Consider the following 20,112-nt stretch of genomic DNA (forward strand, 5'->3'; position numbering starts at 1 on the left):
TGATGAAATCTGGATGCAATTTCCAGATAAGGAAAAGGATCCAAATTCTGAAGCTAAATCATATAACAGCCAGATTCTGGATATAAAATACTTTGGGAAGAGGTATGGACAGAGTGCAACTACACAGGGTGGGGGTGGGGAAGAGGCCAGCAATTCAACAAGTCAAAAAACAAGATGTTGTCACAAGGCCTAAGCAAATATAGAGCTCTTGGGATTAATTTTGCAACAGACTTCTTTTGCAGATATCCCCACCTGCATGAGTTTGCTTTTATAGATCTAATATATATCTATATCCTCTATACTGTATCTCATGGTGGTTATACTCCCACATCAGTGGCAAGATCCTGCTTGCTGTTCTGTGGTAGAGAAGCTATTTTAAAAAGCAAAGATGGAGAAATGAAAATGAATTCTAACTTTTTTCTGGACACTTAATATTTCAAATATTCTGCAGTTGCTGTCCAGAGGACTCTCTCAGGATTCAAACAGGAACATAAATTGTTCTGCTGGATTCCTCTACTTTAAAGGTCCCTTGTTAATTCACATCCAGATTCATGTAAAGATTATATTTTATCTCATCAACCCTTAGCACAGCTGTGTGTGCAACAGCTCTTGTGTTTGTTTGGGGGGGATTACATTTGATTTTGTATGTAAAAGCTTTCTTCATCTCATGTTTCTTTCATTGAAATTGCATTTGTTTTGCGTTTCCTTCATGTGCTCATTTTGTTATTCAGTATAGTTTCAAATCTCCATTGAAATTTCCCCTCCCCCCTTTTTTTTATCTATTTATTTTGTCCATTGCTGCACTAGAGAAGATATTGGAAGCTACCACCTAACCCCTCAGATGTCATCATGCAACATCATTCCGTTGCATTTTCAGCAAAAATTAGTAGCTACCAATGGAAAATGTGATAATTGCTGCAGCTGATGCCATTTTATCTTCCCAGGTATCCCAGAATTACCCTGTGTTGGAAGCTTCTGGGGAGATGGGAGGCTGCCAAGAGCAGCTACTGCTTTCTGCTCTGCTGCCAGCAAAAACATGTAATCCCCACCCACTGAAAACCTTTAACAGTGCTTCCATTCTTCCATGTTTCATCCTCTGAGCATTGGGATAAATGTGATCTGGACCACTAGTTGTTTAGTTTTCCATTCATCACAAAACATATGCACACCCCTAGATGCAATTCAACTGTAATCTGTCAGAACAGTTGAAATCCTGCTACTAAACACATGCATATTTAGCACTACTGGAATAAAATGGACAATTCCACTCAGAAATGAAATTGGTTTGAAATCAGTTGTCCCACTGCAGACATAAAGATTATTTTAATGATTCAAGGTTGTTCTTCTCAGAGACGAATTCAATACATAGTCTCATTGTGTAGTGTCTTGTGTTTTCAGCATTTTATACTACCTCAGCAATATAAATGTTCTTACTTTTTCAAGCTCAAACAAGAATATGATTGGGGTATATTGGCTGAATGAATCATCTACCCTCATAAAAATATGAAGTTATAAAAATTATTGCAGAAAGTTGCAGCTGCCCCATTCTGAAGTCAAAGGGTTTGTAGGCCCACAGAGAGACTGGGGTTTTGGTGAGTGATGATCCTTAGCGATTGAAGATCCAGCCAGAAGACAGACCTTTTCTGAGAATCGATGGATGTGGTTTTATGAGTAAGAGCTGCATAACCGGTCTCCAATATCATTAAATCTTTATGCTGTAGCAGTGCTTTGCATGTGCAATGTAAGAGAATGTGACTGCTTTATTTCCTGTTGATGGAGGGAAATATTTGGAAAGGGCGGGTGGGTAAATGTGCATACAGTGTTTTATTTATTTTTTCTTGCTCTGGGCATCACACGTATGTTCTAAATAGGCTCTTTAAGTATTGCATTTGTTCATTGTTTCTGACACTTTCTTGAAGAGTTTCCTTAACCAGCTTGCAAAGCTGAAATAGTTGATAAAAGTGGAATACCACTGAGCCAAGCAATTAGTAATTAGTATTTGTACAACCCACATAGTACGCTCTGGAAATTGTCGAATTCACCTCAGCCAGTCTTAGCCAGTATGGTCAATGGTCAGGGATGTTGGGAGTTACAGCCCAACAACTGGAGAGCACCATACTGGCTATCCCTGCTCTAGGCTGTAGTCCACACTCCCAAGGACTTTCTGGTTCATGTGTTAGTTGGTTAGTCAGTGCATTGATCCAGCTGAGCTATGTGAAGAAACAGCCTGCCAAAATAAATGTGCAGTTAGTGAAGTTGTTACTAGCGAGCATGCTGTTCACACATGCCCATGAGTTTTGGAATGCACTGTTTCACTGTGTATGTAACATCAAGCCATAACCCCTGATTAAGCAAAAGAGCCTGTGCATACAGCTTCCATTTTGTTCATTCCTCCAGTGAGCAAACAAACCATGTAGTGGCTGGCTTAGCATTAGTGGCTGGCCCAGGAATTGTTTCTCCCAAACAAGTTACAATTGAGATTTGGCTTTAGATTGTGGTTTGCTTGGAGCTAAACAAACCACAAGTGTTGGGTCAGATGTAGTTACACTAGCCACTCTGTGGATTGTTTGCTCACTGGAGGAAAAGAAGTGCAATGTGGGAGACTTTGAGCTGCAAGCACCAGCACATAGCTTGTACACAGCATAATTTGCTTAGCCATAGCCTATGGCTCCGTGCTGCACCTGAATGTGGCCATAGTGTCCTCAGTTTGATTGCTAGCAGCCTCATTGTTTCTTGGGGCACAATTGGATTGTATAGTGACTGGGCTGATAATATAGTGACTTGTGAAAGGTCACCCAGCGAGCTTCACGGTTGACCATCCAAACTTAATTCTACTCATGATTTTTTTTCTTGAGCAACTAACAACATATGTGAGAACTCATAATTGTAGCTAACTTGTGGCCCTCAGGTTGCTGGAGTCCAGATCCTACCAGCCAGCATGACCACGGTGAACAGTGATGGGAGTTGATGTCAAGCTACATCTGAAGGCCCACAGATGCTCCATCCTTGTTTACCTCATGGAATGCATGAATGCAGAACTGGGTACAAGTATGGCTTCAGGTCCAGCAAAAGAGTTGGTCAGTAAGTGTACAAGTCTTCTTGCATGTATTTCAAAAATAAAATCCTATTTTGCTGGTTTGTCAGATCCAAGACCCGTGCAGTATTCACAGACCTGTCACGTTCATTGTCATATATTTATTTTCAGTCCTTAACTCACTGCAGGGCAATTCCCAGTTCCAGCTGTGATGCTTGCTTTGTAAAAGTGCCCCTCTATTGAATCTTTGTGAAAGGTAAGGAAACTATTAAACTGTGTGAGATAACCTTTAAATTAGCTGCTTTTTTCTGTTAGCAGGATTCGACAGGATTTTGTCCTTTAATTTCGCTGTTTTTCTGAACTTACATTTGCATCTTTCAAGCTTCATAAGGTATTGTTTAAAGTATTATATTTCATTTATTTGAAGAAAGATGAAATGATTATTTAAAGTGTGAAGGTTTATGACATTTCTTCCTCTGTATGTCCAAGTTGCAGAAACCATATTTTCACCACAGTTTGCAAAATGTTGATTCTTTAGCAAAGTTTTCCCCCACCCATATTATCCAATTGATACTGTTGAACTGCTTTCTTGTCTTCATTAGCTCCTTTGTGAATTCCTGTTCCTATTTAAGTGTTGTTGTTTTTTTTAAAAAGCACACAACCTGTACCTTGTGCAAGAAGAAAAAGATTTGATAGTTGGCATTAACAATTTTTTCTATTGCGCAAGACAACTGGCTCAGATTTTGCTCAGAGCATGGTTTTCACTGCCAATATTCTATATTTAACAGACACACAATTGACTTGTATTTTGAAGATGCTTAAAGCATCCACAAATTAAAATATATGCAATTTGGCTTGTCTTTCAGAATACATCTCATGAGAACTTTTGATCTGTTTAGCAATAGTGACTAGAAGAGTAATAATAATAATAATAATAATAATAATAATAATAATAATAGAGCCCAAGGGGGCTTTTGAATTGTTTTCCCTCAGACAGGAGTCTCTTTACCTCATTGCATGGCAAATAACTCTGGAAAATGAAGGGGAAATTTTCAAAAGCAGTTTGTAGAGTCATGAAAGTAAGCAGTACACTGGAAAACATAAAATAGCCCACTTTGTGAGATTGATCTGGGGACAGTTTGGGGATGGATGATGGTTAACAATAGTCTCAAATGACTAATAAAAATAGTCTCAAATGACTAATAACAATAGTCTCAATTGACTCATTGTATAAGGAAGGCTAGCTTAACCCATCTGAGATTTTCAGAACATTGATTATCATTCCGAAAATATGCATGTTCTTCTTTAATACCATGTTTATACAAAAATGCACTTAGCTTCTGCATAAAGTAGTCTGTGTTGTTACGTTTACATGCTTACCTTAGTGCAACATCCTCAATGAGTAGATTAATAAAGTAATACAGTAATCAAATGCATGCAATGAAAACAAAGTATGTATTAAAACATTGTCTAAATGTTACCTTGTATATTTCAAAGACATATCCACGTAGTTAAAAAATGAGAAACGGACAAGAAATAAAAAGCAGGATGTATTTTTCACTTCTGCTATACAAAGTCAACATTTTTGTGCAAAAGATTTTGAAAAAAAGTACTGTCAAGTGTCTGAAAGATTTGTGTATATAATCCATACAAAAATTATTTTAATAAAAAAGTCTGAGAGGTTGTAATTTACACAGTATTTTTTCAAACATTACAGTGGTTTCAAAATAATCCAGATTGATTACACCTGAATAAAATTCAGTAATAAAAATGCAATTTTCTAGTAAAAAGTTAATTCTAATTCACATTATTTGAAATGACATACAAAAGTTATCATAGAAAATTTCTAAAAAATTGTTGTGTACAACTGATGGAATGTAGGCTTCCCTTTTCAGGGTTATCACTACAAAAGCTATTTATTTTACTTGAAATAATAAATATTCTTGGGAAAACTGATTGTCTGTTATAAAATAAGAATTTAGAGTTTTCTTTAATTAAAGGGTTGCATAGCAACAAAGGGATACAAAAATTCTATTGCAACTACAGATATAACGTCAAGAAGTATAATTTTCACTCACTTATCATATGCAGTTCCAAGAGGGTTCTATTGCCTGTCCTAGTTTATGCATGAGCTTAGACGTATCATTAGACAGAAACTGTTTACATACTCAAAACTGAATATGTCTGAACAAAATTCTTGTCTAGAAAGGAATTGTCATTTTGATAATATATTGCACATCCACTACACTTCTGATTTGTGGATGCTGTTTAAAGGGGAGAAATAATAAAAGTCAATGCCCAATGTGTGCCATTAAAATGAAATACAAGCAAATTTATCACGGTGTTTGGTTTCACCCTATCTCTGGATCAGGTACTTGTGTCTTGTGGTGCCCTCAAACCACATTAGACCAAAAAAAGAGTACAACTTCCATTCTACAGGAGCATACTTAATCGTCCTCAACATTTGTCTTAACCACATTCATTCATAAAAGTGACCAATATTAAAATGGGTTTAGAATAGTAAGATTGCTGAGGCAGAAATTATGGAACTGTGATTAAATAAAACGTATCACAGTTAAGTTTCTTTTTCACTCTCTCACACACACAAAAATTTCTTTCTCCTTGGTAGCTGTAAAATAAGGGTTCACCCAAGATATTGAGTGTAAACTCCATTTTTGAAAAATACGGTTGGCACCTCTTTATCCTGTTAAGCACAAATAAACTTCACAGAAGATACTTATTGCAAATATCTCTTTATACAGCCAGAAGAATCTCCAATAAAATATTTGAATATAAATCTCCTCTAAAAACGTTCTATATTCCATATTGTAAATAGGTTTATTTACAAAAGTCTTGTTTATTTACATCTCTGCTGAAATCACGGTCTCATTATGTCCATGAATACTGGAATCTCCTAATAGAGATGTCTGTTTGGAGTCAATTTTGTAGGGTTTTTGAGTTTTGTTTCCAAAAACGGTTATACTAATCCCACTTGGATGACTCTGCATAGACATATGAGACAGCAAAGGAATATTTGCATCCTGATTAGATCCTGAAGAGGGTAAGCTAGTCACATGCCCGGTGCTGGTTGATCCACTTGCACTACTTGGCGAGCGACTCTTTGGTGGAGGACAGTGCTGAATTACTCTGGGTGGGCCTGCAGGCTGGTAGTGAGCAGCTGGGAAAGCAGCATATCCAGGAGGAATTGGATATCCATTTATAGGAATAAATCGCTGGTTTTGAGGTATTGGTGGGCCAATAAATCCAGCAATTTGGCCTTGTGGTATACCCTGTGCTGGAAACATGTAGTTAGGGTACCTAGGGTTACTCAGGTTGCTAACTGGGCTTGCACTGAGAGAAGTTGTCTGAGTGGTAGCATTTCCACCAGAAGGAGTAGTAGAACTAGTGTGACTTGACAGCCCCTCCCAAGAACGCAGCCTGGCATGGATATCTTTAAACCTTGGTCTCCGAGATGGCAGCTCATGCCAACATTCGGTCATCAAGCTGTACATTCTGGGAGGGCAGTCTTCAGAGCATGGCAAAAGTTGTCGCTTCCTAACCATTTCTATGACCTCTTGGTTACTAAATCCATAATAGGGCTGGAGACCAAAGCTGAAAATCTCCCACAGGACAACACCAAAGGACCAGATGTCTGAATCGGAAGAGAATTTGCCATACAGAATTGCCTCTGGGGGCATCCAACGAATGGGTAAGAGGGACTTGTTTTGAACTCTGAAATAATCTGCAGAGTAGATTTCTCTTGACAGTCCCAAATCAGAAATCTTCACGTGGAGCTGTTCTCCAATTAAAATATTTCGAGCAGCCAGATCCTTGTGAACAAAAAAATGACTTGATAAGTATTCCATCCCTGCTGCAATCTGGACTGCTACGTGCAGAAAATCTCCATGATCTAAGCTAGATTTTACAGTACCATCCTCATCACTGCTGCACCCAACATCTGAATGTGGTGATCGCATTATAAGAAATTCATGCAGGTCCCCTTGATTCATGTACTCAAAAAGCATGCAGACCGGCTGCTCCTGAGTCACAACGCCAAGAAGGCAAACGATGTTGGGATGATGTAGTTCTGCCATCAGAGAGGCTTCCTGCTGGAACTCTGCCCACTGTTGTGGATTGTTGCAGTCCTTTAGGGTCTTAATTGCAACCAGCTGAGCATGATCCATGCCTGGTAGATAAAGGTGTCCCTTGTAGATTTTGCCAAAGGCACATTCACCCAACTCTTCCATAAAACGGACAGCAGATAGAGGCAGCTCTTTGGCTTTGCTCTGTTAGAAAGAAGACAACATGTTAACAATAAATTTGGATGATGGCTAAAATCTCAGTGCCATACGTCTGATACTGTAGGAGGATACTATAACAAGAGTGGTGTTGCAGTGGTTTTCAAGACACCCCTTCCCATTTCTTTACTTTATAGATACAGAGTTAAAAATAATTCCATCATAAAGCATGTGAACTTCAACGTTTCCATTCATGAAGTAGGTGACAGTAATTGAGCAGGGAACTCAATGTTCAGGACCTTTCGGAAATTAAGTTTTCCTTTACTTGAGATCCTTGCTACTCTCACTCCAATTTTGCCAAAGCAATATTGGAAACAAAAGAAGAAAAAGAAAAGGGGAGGAGCAGAAAGCCCCAATGCACTTTATTATCATTTGAAAGTGACACTCAGGACTGAATTCTAATTTTCCTAACCATTTACAAATTTTAGATAAATACTGTGTGAATTAATATATCGCAGAGGCATTTAAACAAGCAGCCAGTTGACTGTGCAGTGATGGCAGGAAATTAGCTGTATTGTTGAGACACAGATGGTTTATATTATACAAATCCTTTAGGCTAAAACTTGTTTAGGTCTGGCATATTGTAAATTATATTTTAGTAATGAAAGTGAAATGACCTCTGTCTGACCTCATGCAGGATTGTCTGTTTTAACCAACCTAGTGGAAAAGTATGAAAGAAAATGAAGTCATAAAGTTTTGGCTGGAAAGGGGTTCATTTTAAGTTAAGCAGTTATAAATCTGCTTAGTTTTTGTTTGATGGGTATTTGTCATATGGTGGTGTACAAAATGCAAAGAAGTGTAAAACACATATGAGGCACCATGCCAACATAAACCAAGTACAAAGGAAATTTGTCAGGGGACACTTTATCTCTATCAGTTGCTTCTATTAAATGAATGACAAGAGCGGACACAATTTATGATATTATACTAAGCATGTAGCAAGTGCCTTGAGTTAGGGATTACTCTGTAGTAAATGTGCTTAGGATGGCAGCCTAACAGTGCAATCTTACACATAGCCACTCACATGCAAGTCTCACCAAGTCCAATAGGACTAAGCTCTAAGTAAACGGGTACAGGATTTAGTCTCATGTACAAAGCCTAAGTCTCATGTACAAAACTGGGGATTTGGTTTATTTCTTGTTTTTATTGAATCAGTTAGCATATGTCCAAACTCAATACAATTTTATATTCACAGAAGAAAGAATATTTTATGGAGTGGAAACAATTGTAATATTGTCCTACTAATATTTGTGAAATGCAGTCAGCTGGGATTGACACATCATTAGGAAAACTATTGCACCCAAAAGAGCTGGAAGAGACCAAAATAGCAAAGGTTCTTTGAACTAGAATACTAAGTGGAAACATTTCTCTTTTATGACATAGGCATATAAAGTAGATTTCACCAACAATACCTTTGGTTTATATGCATTCAGCATAGACATCTCTACGTTCTGTCCTCTGACATGCTTAGGCTGCCTTTGCACTGGAGGGGAAGAAGACTTCTGGTTGTTACGGCAAATACAGATGAAGAAAAATAGTAAGGCAATAGCCAGGGGAATTGTAACACTTGGCACCAATATATAGAGGATTTCCATTTTATTCTTTTCCTTGGAGTCTTTTGTGTCTAATTCAGAAAAAGAGGGGTGGGGAACAATGGCAAGAAAAACATAAAATCTCATGCTAAAGAATGCAGTTTTGTACATGAAATAAAACACAGGTTTTGTGTGCCACATGAACTGTTTCTGATGACTGTTCTATTTCTTGACTGAGCAACAATAATACAAGATAGTTGTGTGCTATGAAGTTTGAGTGCAGTTCATTTGAAGGCACTTCAAGCTTCCAGTGGATACTCACAGATCCTATTTGGAAAAAAGCCAGCTAAATCCAAACCATTATCTTAAGAAGTTATTCAGAAACCATGGGGTATGAAGTGAACTTGGAGGAACATTTTTAAAATCCCCAGCAAATAATTATATTCACATTAGTGTTGGATTTCATGCTTCTCTAAAAGGCCTGACACATGGCAAAGGTATTCTTTAGGAAAAACGTGACAGCAGATGACAAAGAATTGAGATAACCTGGACCAAAAAGATAGATGCCCACCCAAACTGGCTATGGTTGCCCTGTAATCGGATAGATTAGACATTAAGAAAAACAAGAGCGTAGTGCATAGTTAATTGTTTTTGTAATGCTGTATTTTGGCAGAGCAGCAGTTTTGCAGCTCAAAACTGCCTTAATGGGGTGAGGGGAACCAATTGTTTTCTCTGCAGAGAGTGGGTTTACGTAAGTAACATCACAAAAATGTCCATCTGTGGTGCCAATGCTATAACCCATAAATGGGCTAGGTGCCTCTCAATGCCTTCCACACACACAAAAATTGGCTGAGACTTTTTGATTATACTGAAAAGTTGCCAACATATTTGGGAAGCCAGACAGGTATACAATGCCTTGGCCAAACCAAATGGGGTGGAATGTTTTCCATATCTTTTCAGAAAAAGCCACATAGATAATGTATACTATTTCAGAGAGCCAACAGATACTAGAGTTTAGAACCCCGAAGGAATGAGGCACTGCATTATCTTAACTGTGACATGAACTTCATTCCTAAAATTCAAGTGCAGGCTAGTTCTCAAATTTCTTTTAAGTAGTTCTAATTGTGCTTTTCTAGGTATGGGCAAAAGTACAACTCTTAATCTCTGGCTCTCTGATTCATTAGGATTTTTGTCTGCCATCCATTGGGTAATTAGTGGCACTGTTTGAATGTGACAAGTGCTGAGAAAGAATGGCATATAGGCTTCCATTGTATACATCGATGGGTTTATATCTCCCACTCTTGGGTGTGTGTTGTTCTTTTTAAAATATTTGAAAAAACGCCAAAGGTGTTGAGTAACATTCTGTGTAGAGTTCAGAAGACCCTAATGCTTCATGGTGAGAAAATGGAGCTGCTTTAAAAGGACGGAAGGAAAGAATGGCGGATGAGAGAGAGAGAGAGAGAGAGAGGGAGAGAGGAAGGAAGGAAGGAAGGAAGGAAGGAAGGAAGGAAGGAAGGAAGGAAAATGAGACAGGTGACAAAAGAGTTGAGAGAGCCTACTGTTGTAGGTGGCATTTCGGACTTTCCAAGTGTCCAAGTGTGCCATAAAGCCCACTTAGAATAGGTCAGCCTGGTGCTCTCCTGTCTTTTGCAATTGAGTAAGCAAGCCATCCAACAGAGAGAGAGAGAGCCACTTACATCTGTTGTAGGTATTTTATGTACACCTAAGTCTTGCATACCAGGTATAAGAGCCAGATGAAGGAAGGGGAAAAAGGGTTATAAATGGGTTAAAATTTAATGGTAAGGATTTGCTGAACCAATAAATTGAAGCGGAATACAAAAAAGGGAGGTATGAGGAGGTCCGGGAAAATAAGTAACAGAAAATATGTGTGTTTTTAACTGTTTTTATTTTGTATTTTTCTATTTTCTATTTCATTTTTACTGTATTATTCTAAAAAAGCTTAATAAATATTTCATTAAAAAAAAAAACAGATGAAGGAAGGGAACACCCTGAAAGATCCTTTGGGAAGGATGGTAGTGGTGTGTGAATGTTATTTTGTTGTTGTTGTTTAGTCGTTTAGTTGTGTGCGACTCTTCGTGACCCCATGGACCAGAGCACGCCAGGCACTCCATTTAGTCCTCCTTAATTATTAATCTTGTGTTTTTATATGGCATATTTCCTTTTCGTTTCTGGTATTCTCAACTCCTACCTGCCCCCCCCCCAAAAAAAAACCATTGGAAAGAAAGAGAGGTGCATGTAGATATTATACTGAAATAGGAGGAGAGTTGCTCTTATTTGTTCTTGATCATGCACGCTTTGGAGTGTGGTGAGGAGGAAGTTAATGGAAACTTCCCTCTCTTGTAAGATGCTTGTTTGCGTAATACAAATGTATCTATTTCCATTTTTTAAAAATGCCTAAGGCTGTGAGTTTATCTTTTTAATTTCTCCAATATTAAAAGATAATGGTCTTCCTCATTTTTGCAAGAACTTTATCCTCATGAGGACTACACATTACTCCTGGATTGCAAACAGCTGATCACTGCTGACACCCACCACCCACTCACTCCTGAAGCAGCCATAACAAATGCTGGCCACTAAGGCATGCTGCCAAAAGAATTGGGGGTTCCATCCAGAAAAACCAAATGCTGGTCTAGTTCAAGCCCTGCCCAGAGAGGTGAGTGGGAGCTTGAACATTAGGCTGACACATCTTGACAGTAAAGTCAGACAAGTCGGAAGAGAAGATGCGAACTACTAAGTCAAAGAAGCCACATGTAGCAAAGTGATGAAAGATGAGAGAGACCAAGACCATCACAGCCATTTGATGAATCTTTCAAGGATAAGAAAAGAACAGAGACTCTGAATTTTTGGCAGCAAAACCTGTAGTAACATTTCACCTCTTTCCCTCCTTGTTTAATAACAGAAAGAAGTACATGATAGGAGGCATATGCTGAAGCTCAAGGAAGTACATGTTTCGAAAGCATTATAAGTTCAACTCTAGCTGTATTTGACATTCCCTTTTATTCTGCCCTGTCATATTTGAAGGTTTCAACAGAAGACGTCTGAAAAGTCTCAAGGACAGTGTTTCTGGAATGATACTACTGTTTCGTGATAGCCAATATTTTTCATCAGCCAACATTTTTCACAAGAATATGCAAGTAAGATCCATGCTATGGATCAGTGCTCACTAGTAGAACTTTTAAAATACTTTCAGGGTTGCTTTAAGGGCTGTGGTGATTTTATCCTTTGGATAAATTATAACTGTAGGATCGGAAGTTTGTTAAACACATTCAGGAGTTTATCTTGTAGAGAAGTGTTTTGGAAACCTATTGTCCCAGTTTGAATGTAACCTTCTCAGTTCAGCAATCTAAGTTTTGATGGAGCAGAATTGAACTTCAGGGGAGGTTATCTACTAGTCATGATGGCTGCATACTGCTACCTCCAGTATCGTAACTATCCGTTGCTGGGGAGTACAAGTGAGGACAATGCTGTTGTACTCATGCCCTGCTTGTGTGCATCTAGTTGGCCACTGTGAGAAAAGGATACTGGACTGGGTGAACCTTTGTTCTGATCCAGCAGTGCTCTTAGGTTTGTATGATTTCCTGGTTTGTTAAACCATGGCTTGCAATAACATCTGGACCATGAAAATGGTTTAAGTGCTCACAACAAACCACAATTGCAAACCACAGTTCGATCTTGGTTTGTAGAGATCCCTTTAAGTGATAAGGCAGTTTCTCAGTCCAGAAGTCATGGGAAACTGTAATTTAATAAACCAGAAGTCAGAGGTGTCTGTGGGAGAGGTGCTCAAGTTCACTGCTTCTTCCTGCTTTAATAAATGTTTTTCCTTGGTCTGGCAACTTCATGTATGAACCAGCCCATAGTTTTACCAGTCTTTAAAACACACATTAGTTTTATATATTAAGATGTAGTGCTATATATCGGTGTGACATTAAGGCGGGCAAAAGTATGTATGCCTGCTAAGCTTAGCTAAGGTATGTAAAACATACATTTCTAGGTACGGGTTGATTAGAGAAAAATCACTCCTGATATTCTTGCTTTCCTTCTTATATAACTTCACATCAGAAGGTGGCAGGCAGGAGCTGCTTATGATTAAAATTAGCTAGTACTGGTATATACAATCGTAACATTGTACCTTAGCTGGCAGCTTCACATCTATTTCAGAACTTCTTGGGCCTACTAAGAAGAGTGGAACTATAAGAAAACTAGAATACCGGGGTATTCTCCTCCCCTACCTGTCCTTGGTGGCTCTTTTCCTTAGGGAGGAAGCAGAAATTTTGGGAATACTTCACCACCACCACAGTATCATAGTCATGTTTGCACCTTTGCAATCTAAAATATCTTACTCCTGCTATTGTACATCAGGAGTCTCTAGTCAAGCTGAGATTATTTTAGAGTCCTTTCTTCTGAAGCTTCATGCACAAATTATTCACCAGTTATGTAGAATTATAATAATGCCACAAAGCCTTGTTAGTTTTGAATAGATCTCAATCAAGTGACTTTCCTTATTCAACTTGCCATCAATTCTGAGTATTCTGTTTAGGGACATTACAGTCCCAAGATACGTCACACTTCAATAACATTGTACACATTTCAAAATGCCGAACAGTGCAACCATTAATTTGAAAATTCTCCAGTCCGAAGTAATATACTTTTCTGGAACAGAGAGGCTGCTTTGCATCTTACTTTTTACATAGCTATTTTTAGTAACATCCAAGCTGATAAAATAATAATTGAAGTCAGACACATGCACTATAGACCTGATGGGGAAATGGTATCAAGCTGCAGAATTCACAACAACATGGGTGGTAAAACTGGCATGTCAGCCACAAGAAGCAATTTCAACACAGCCCATGGGCAACTGTAGAAAGTGAGTATGTTTCTTTGTATGTGTATGGGTCTCTTTTGATAAGCAGGCTGGTGTGGTCTCACAGTTCCCAGAACCTGCCAGCAGCTTCCATGGAGATCCAATATGTTTCCCATCAAACGCAGGAACTGTGGATGCTGCTTAGTATTAAGAAAGCTTCCCTGCCTCAAACTCTTTGAAGTCCAACCATGAAAAGATAGACATGATCCATCAGACTCTTGTAATTATAATGAAGCCTGGATTGTCGCTTGACTTCAGGCCTTCGTGTTCCTCATCCACACCTCTCCTGACGGTTGCTCACCAGCAGAATATGAGTCTTCCTCAACTCTCTGCATCTTATTCATCTTAGTTGTAGGGCTGAACCCTCGGCATGGCTCATCATTGTGTCAACTGTGGTTTTTGAGAATTCCTTTTGCTACACCCAGACTTGGGCTTCCCTTTCAAAATGGGAGAGTTCTACTACACTTACCACAGGCAGGGATGTCACAAAGCTCAGATTTAAAATTTTCATCTAAGGTGAAGCACCATGGAGCCTCCTTCTGATTCCCTGGGTTTCGACAATAGGAGTGTCCCCCATTCAGCTCTGGGTATCGCACAGCAGTGAACGTGTGCGTGTGGGGGTACTGAGAATTCCATGGCTGGCACTGTCGCCCAGACTTCGTGACACTCATTGTCCCTCGGTAGTCTGCTCCTGTGTTGTTGTAACATTTGTGATCTGTAAATGACAGCAGCAGTTCAATTGTGGTGAATCAGAGGGGTATTGTGCACATACTGATTGGTGTAAGAACATGAAAGTGAGAGAAAGTATCATTCTGCTGACCCGTGTCCTTCAATTTAATTCAGGTTCTCAATTTGCAGAAGCCATAATGCTAGGCTTGCTATTCATTCATACACTTGAGAACATATAAAGGTTAGGTTTCGAGAATAAAATAAAAAAACACTTATCCCAAATATTTTAGAATAAAAGACATATAAGAAATCAAAGCTGCCCTGGAAACCTGAAATTAATCCCTTACTTTGGCATGAAAGTAAAGAGCAGCTGTGAGATCCAATTGTTGTTGCGCTATCTTGGAAATACAGCCATTTGATATTATGTTAATTCTAATCAGTCTGTGATCTAACATGAACTCTACTCAGTGTCTGGAGTCAGGCCTACTAATGTAGCAAAGAAGCACTGCATAGCAACCTTTGGCCCTTTAAGAAGTCTTTACTTACCATTAGTAGTGCCATTTATTTTAATGGAATGGCTAATGGGGATTTTAATGAGCAAGGCTTGGGATACCAGACACTAACTGGTGTAAGAATAGTACAAAAAGCAGTTCAAAATATAATAATGGTTAATTTATATTTTGAAATGCACTACAGTGGTACCTCAGGTTACAGACGCTTCAGGTTACAGACTCCGCTAACCCAGAAATAGTACCTCGGATTAAGAACTTTACCTCAGAATGAGAACAGAAATTGCGCACTGGCGGCAGTGGGAGGCCCCATTAGCTAAAGTGGTACCTCAGGTTGAGAACAGTTTCAGGTTAAGAACAGACCTCCAGAATGAATTAAGTTCTTCACCCGAGATACCACTGTATTCTAAATAAGCAACTTGCAAACTAAATCCAAACAAATGGGTGGGTGCATTGGAAGACGGATTCTGGAATAATGAGTGGGGTTTTCTACCAGGCTAGTAATTGAAAATATGAACTTCTGTGACCACAAAGCATATTACTAATTCTTATTGACATTTAGTCCTATCCAGAGATGGGTAGGATATTTTTATGCAATACATCAAGTTTATAGCTATCACTCACTCTTGTTGATCGGATCTGCCATAGGGATGCCAATGCGGATACAATTTACAGCTTCTGGGCTATCAGGCTGTGGAAGATCTTCACAATTAGGCAGCTTTAAACGCATCAGAATCATCGGGTTGGATCTTGCAAAGATGTACTCAGTTTGGCAAAGGACATTTTCCAGAATTTCACACTCATCGCGGCACAGATCCCGTGGCTTTGCAGCTGAAGAAGTCTCATCGCAGTATGGGAAAGCGTAATGGCAGAGTGAAGGAATGGCAAACTGGGAACATTTATCAGATAAATGACTGGAGGTTCCAATCATAGTGAAGGCAGCTGTAATATACACATACCAAAAAAGTTTAGGCAATACAATATGAAGTGACATATTCAGCACCATAATGCTTGTTCATAGTCTAAGCAGGGGTCAGCAAACTTTTTCAGCAGGGGGCCGGTCCACTGTCCCTAAGACCTTGTGGGGGGGGGCAGACTATATTTTGAAGGGGGGAAGATGATGCAAGAGCACCACGAGCCCCGGTGGCTGCTTACCTGTGTCTTGCGAGTGGCAGGGGCTGGCGGTGGGGGGGAAGATGAGCGGCGCGCAAAAGGGCTCTGGAGAGAGGTTGCTTAAAATGGTGGCCACTTGAGCGCTGCTGCTGCTGACACCAACAAAGCCCAGCTCTAGGCAGAGCAGGGAGAAGCCAGGAGGAGAGAGGAGGCGCCGCCTCCATGTGAGGGAGAGGGAAAGAATGCGCGCTGGCGGTCCACACGGTGATTCCCGGACCGTCCACGGGCTGGATCCAGAAGGAAATTGGGCCTGACCTAGCTCACAGGTCTTAGTTTGCCTACCCATGGCCTAACCACTTCCAAAATAAAATACGTAATGGGAAGTCTATCTATGTGGAGATGAAAGTCTGTTTGAAATTTTCAAAAATTATTTCACACTGAATATTGACAACACTGCATGAATTGTGACCTGACATGCTGAAGGTCGCGTGCTATGGACTCAGTTCTCCTTTTGCTGCCTGTGTGGAACTGAAACAGGGTAGTTGTTCAGCTACTAGCAAGTTACAATACAAGGCCTGAGTTTGATGGGCTGACTGACAAATTGTGAACCCCTGCTTTAAGGGACACTGGTCTATAAAGCAGACATTGGGTGGAATCCAACTGATGGCCTTCACAACTCATGGAAGGGCTTTTGATACTGTGGCCACCTTCACTAACAAAAGAACCCTACAGCTGCTGGGTAGAAGGGTTTCTACACTGTTCTGAAGGTTCCTCCAACTCTCTGGAGCTGATGGGGGGGAGTTACTTGGGGCCTACAGGGAGGAGGAGTAAGCAATAATAATCTCCCATCCTTTTCTATCAGCAGAGGTGTTCACAGGAGCAAAAGCCCTTTTGTAAGTGCAGGGGTACCAACTGGATGCAGCTGGAGTTAAGCCATTATAAATTTACCATACTGTTTTCCATAGAACTTAAGCACCACTAACTTTGTCTGTAGCCTTTGTATATATTATAAAGTTAAATGGAATACACACACAGTTGATGAAGCTTAAAAATATATACAAATATATTTTCATTTCACATCTTTTAAAGCATCAGTTTCGTTTTCATGGTAGCATTTCCAAAAGTTGTAATGTTTCTTTCCTTAAGAATATATTTACACAGAGCTAATCATATATTCTGCTGCCTATGAGTACATTAAACATACTAAATCCCAATCAAGCTTGCTATAGTGTAGATTATGGTAAGGTCAAGAATGATGGAAATCTAGCTGAAAATAGAAGCAAACTTTACATACCAGTAATCTGATTTTCTATTTCACCCTGCATATGCAAGGACTCCATATAAATGGTTCGGTTTCCAATAAACCTTGCACATGCTATTCCTCTGTATGGCTGACAAAATCCATCTTCTTCATATTCATCACTAAAATCAAATAGGCACAACTTAATTACACTCTGATGAGCACTGTGGAGGCTGTTCTCAGTAAAGAAGTAGGGTGTCATGGAACCTTAAGGACCAGGAGAAACTAAGCAGCATATAGAAATATACAGTGTGAGTAAACAATAATATTCAAAGCTGGAAAGATCTACAGTTGCCTCAAGCTACGAGTGCCATAGAAAGTCTGGGAAACAGCATTTCACAACAAGGTTTATTTCCGTTCCATGGAATCTCTAATTAGGCCCACCAGGCCTCCCCATTTGGCCTGCAGGACAGTTTTGGCCAAGCCACATTCACCTGTCCTACACCTGACATCAGATATGGGGCAAGTAAAACCCTGGACATTTGGAAAGAAGTGTCTCCCCTAGGATCCCTTTAGAGGGATTCCCATTTTCCTGGAAGGGGGGCAGGTGGAGACTTCCAGCTCACCTCCCTCTGACCCTGACTAAGGATCCAACCCAATGTCTAATCTGCCAAAAGTTGTGACGATTGCTACAAGTTTGGCATAAAAAAAGCCCAGACTCACCCAATTTTGTCTGGGGAGAAAATTCCTCCCGGGCCCCAAATATGGCAACCAGATACTTCCATAGTAAAGTCATACCCTTGACTTGCCCCTTGGAGTCACAGTCCTGCTGTACAGGAAGGGAGGGAGGGAGATCCAGCTCTAACTGAGGAGCTGGGTCCCATGGCTGTTGGAATTTATGGCTTGGAAGAGGACCTGAGTGAAGACTCCAGTCAGCTATGTCTGACTCCCACTTCCTGCTCCAGGGCTGCCCGCTATTGGTCCAATTTAAGGGTGGACCCAAATTCAAAAAATCTGTGGTTTCTGGGAGAGGATATGACATCTCCCATTGGCCTTTTGGGAGATGGAAGAAGTGACCTGGCAATGGCAGCGAGATGCGCTAGGACACAAATGCTGCGCCATGCCAGAGAAACTGAGTGGGCTTTAAATTTAGAAGAAATAAATAGAAGGAACTTTGAGAAGAAATGCAGTCATTTGATTTACAAAACTAGAGATGAAACGAGTGGCAAAGAGTCTGTTCAATTGGGTAAGATTTTTATGGGCTTTCAGATAGGTAATTTTAATGTTATATATAGCAGAACATACCAACACACATGTATTAGAACCATAAGATTTATTTTCATATTCTTAAACTCTCTGCCATATTCTGTAATGTTGTTCCAACTCTATGTGGAGTAAAATGTAAAAGCTTTTGCTTGGCAAGAAAACATTAATGCAAATGGATAAATAATATTCCGTCATACTTTCCAAAAGAGTACAAAATAGTTACTTGTGTCCAACTTAAAACTAAATACATGCTCACTCTGTTTCATGACAAAAATTTGGAAATTCAGAGCTTACATTTTACTTTGGAAGGGGAGAGAGAAAATTATCTCAGATAATGTTTCTGTATTATTTGAAGTATGCTAATATGTGGCCAGGGATTCTTTGAGAGGAATGGTGGGATATAAATCTAACAAACAAACAAACAAACAAACAATACAAGATGCAGTTCTGAAACTTAGGTTTTTGCTTTGTCCACTTATAAAGTGATATTTCTAAAGCCTGCATGGAACTACATTGTCTGGATCCATGTTGTACCAGGTACATTAGACAACACTTTTGTAAACTGCAAAAATGTATCTTTCCGAATGTGTGGTCACTACCAAATCTACTGTCCACTGGAATCTTTTAGATAATGGCACAATCCCATAAGGATCCCATTATTATTGACTGAAGATGCAGGTAGTTTCACATGAGTTATCTGAAGCAAAAAGCAAAATAAAGTAATAAAACAGCTATAATAATGCTATGTTGACGTAATTTAATGGCTCATATGATACCTTAGAAGAATAGATAATGAAAAATCCAATTTCTTCAGTGAACAAAGCAAGGTAATTTCACTGCTAAAGCATCCATGACAGATGGCCAACACCTAAATATGTTTATTTGAGATTCCTGCATTGCAGGGGGTTGGACTAGATGACAAAACCCCCTCCAAGTAACTGTTTTCAGGATAGTGCCTTGAATTCACAATTCTGGCTGCATGTTTAGTATATAAAAATATTTTGGGTAAGCTCTTGGTCATACAGACGAGTAGGCTGTCCAGGTAAATACAAACAGCCCTCGCCACTCTGTAGCCATACAGCCAACAATTCTAGATAACAAACCCAGTGCTGGTAGTGAGAACGGGCCAAATCTAGCCCTCTGAAAATAACCTCCTTCTTTGCATATTAATGTTTTGCAGTAATCACTTCCTTTCCAGAAGTGGTTTCCTTTCCAGCTCTGCATGGAGGCACAAAACTATGGTAGCTGCTGTCAGATCAACAGCAACTGTTACCAGTTATGGAACAGCATTGATAACACTGCTTGGATCTTTCCTGGCAGCTTTCTTACATCATTTTTGAACATGAACTACAGCTCATAAGCTCACATTATGAAAATGGCAAGAAACACCTAGAATTTGCTTTTTTGTTTGATGGAGCTATGCTGGTTTCCCTTGGAGAATGGCTAGCCTCCCAAACTTAGGATAAAGAAATCTGTACAACGGGTGTATTCAATGCTATCTCTACTCAGAGTAGATCTATTGAAGTTAATGGACATAACACAGGTTCATCTATTTTAACGGGTAGAATT

The 20,112-nt window shown here is 39.5% G+C and overlaps 1 protein-coding gene across 2 annotated transcripts in view; it reads right to left on the bottom strand.

The window, feature by feature from the left end:
* Positions 1 to 4,571: 4,571 nt before the first annotated feature.
* ROR1 (receptor tyrosine kinase like orphan receptor 1) overlaps positions 4,572 to 20,112 on the bottom strand; it is a 152,716-nt gene continuing 137,175 nt past the window's right edge. For both annotated transcript variants that reach the window (XM_077928640.1, XM_028733196.2), the window contains exons 5-9: positions 17,332 to 17,459; positions 15,549 to 15,866; positions 14,216 to 14,461; positions 8,745 to 8,956; positions 4,572 to 7,320 (exon numbers count right to left, since the gene is read on the bottom strand). In XM_077928640.1, the coding sequence (XP_077784766.1) occupies positions 5,896 to 7,320; positions 8,745 to 8,956; positions 14,216 to 14,461; positions 15,549 to 15,866; positions 17,332 to 17,459 (2,329 nt within the window). In that variant the 3' untranslated portion in view covers positions 4,572 to 5,895. The remainder of the gene's footprint in view (positions 7,321 to 8,744; positions 8,957 to 14,215; positions 14,462 to 15,548; positions 15,867 to 17,331; positions 17,460 to 20,112) is intronic.

Source organism: Podarcis muralis, chromosome 5 (assembly GCF_964188315.1).
Source record: "Podarcis muralis chromosome 5, rPodMur119.hap1.1, whole genome shotgun sequence".
Taxonomy (NCBI): Eukaryota; Metazoa; Chordata; class Lepidosauria; order Squamata; family Lacertidae; genus Podarcis; species Podarcis muralis.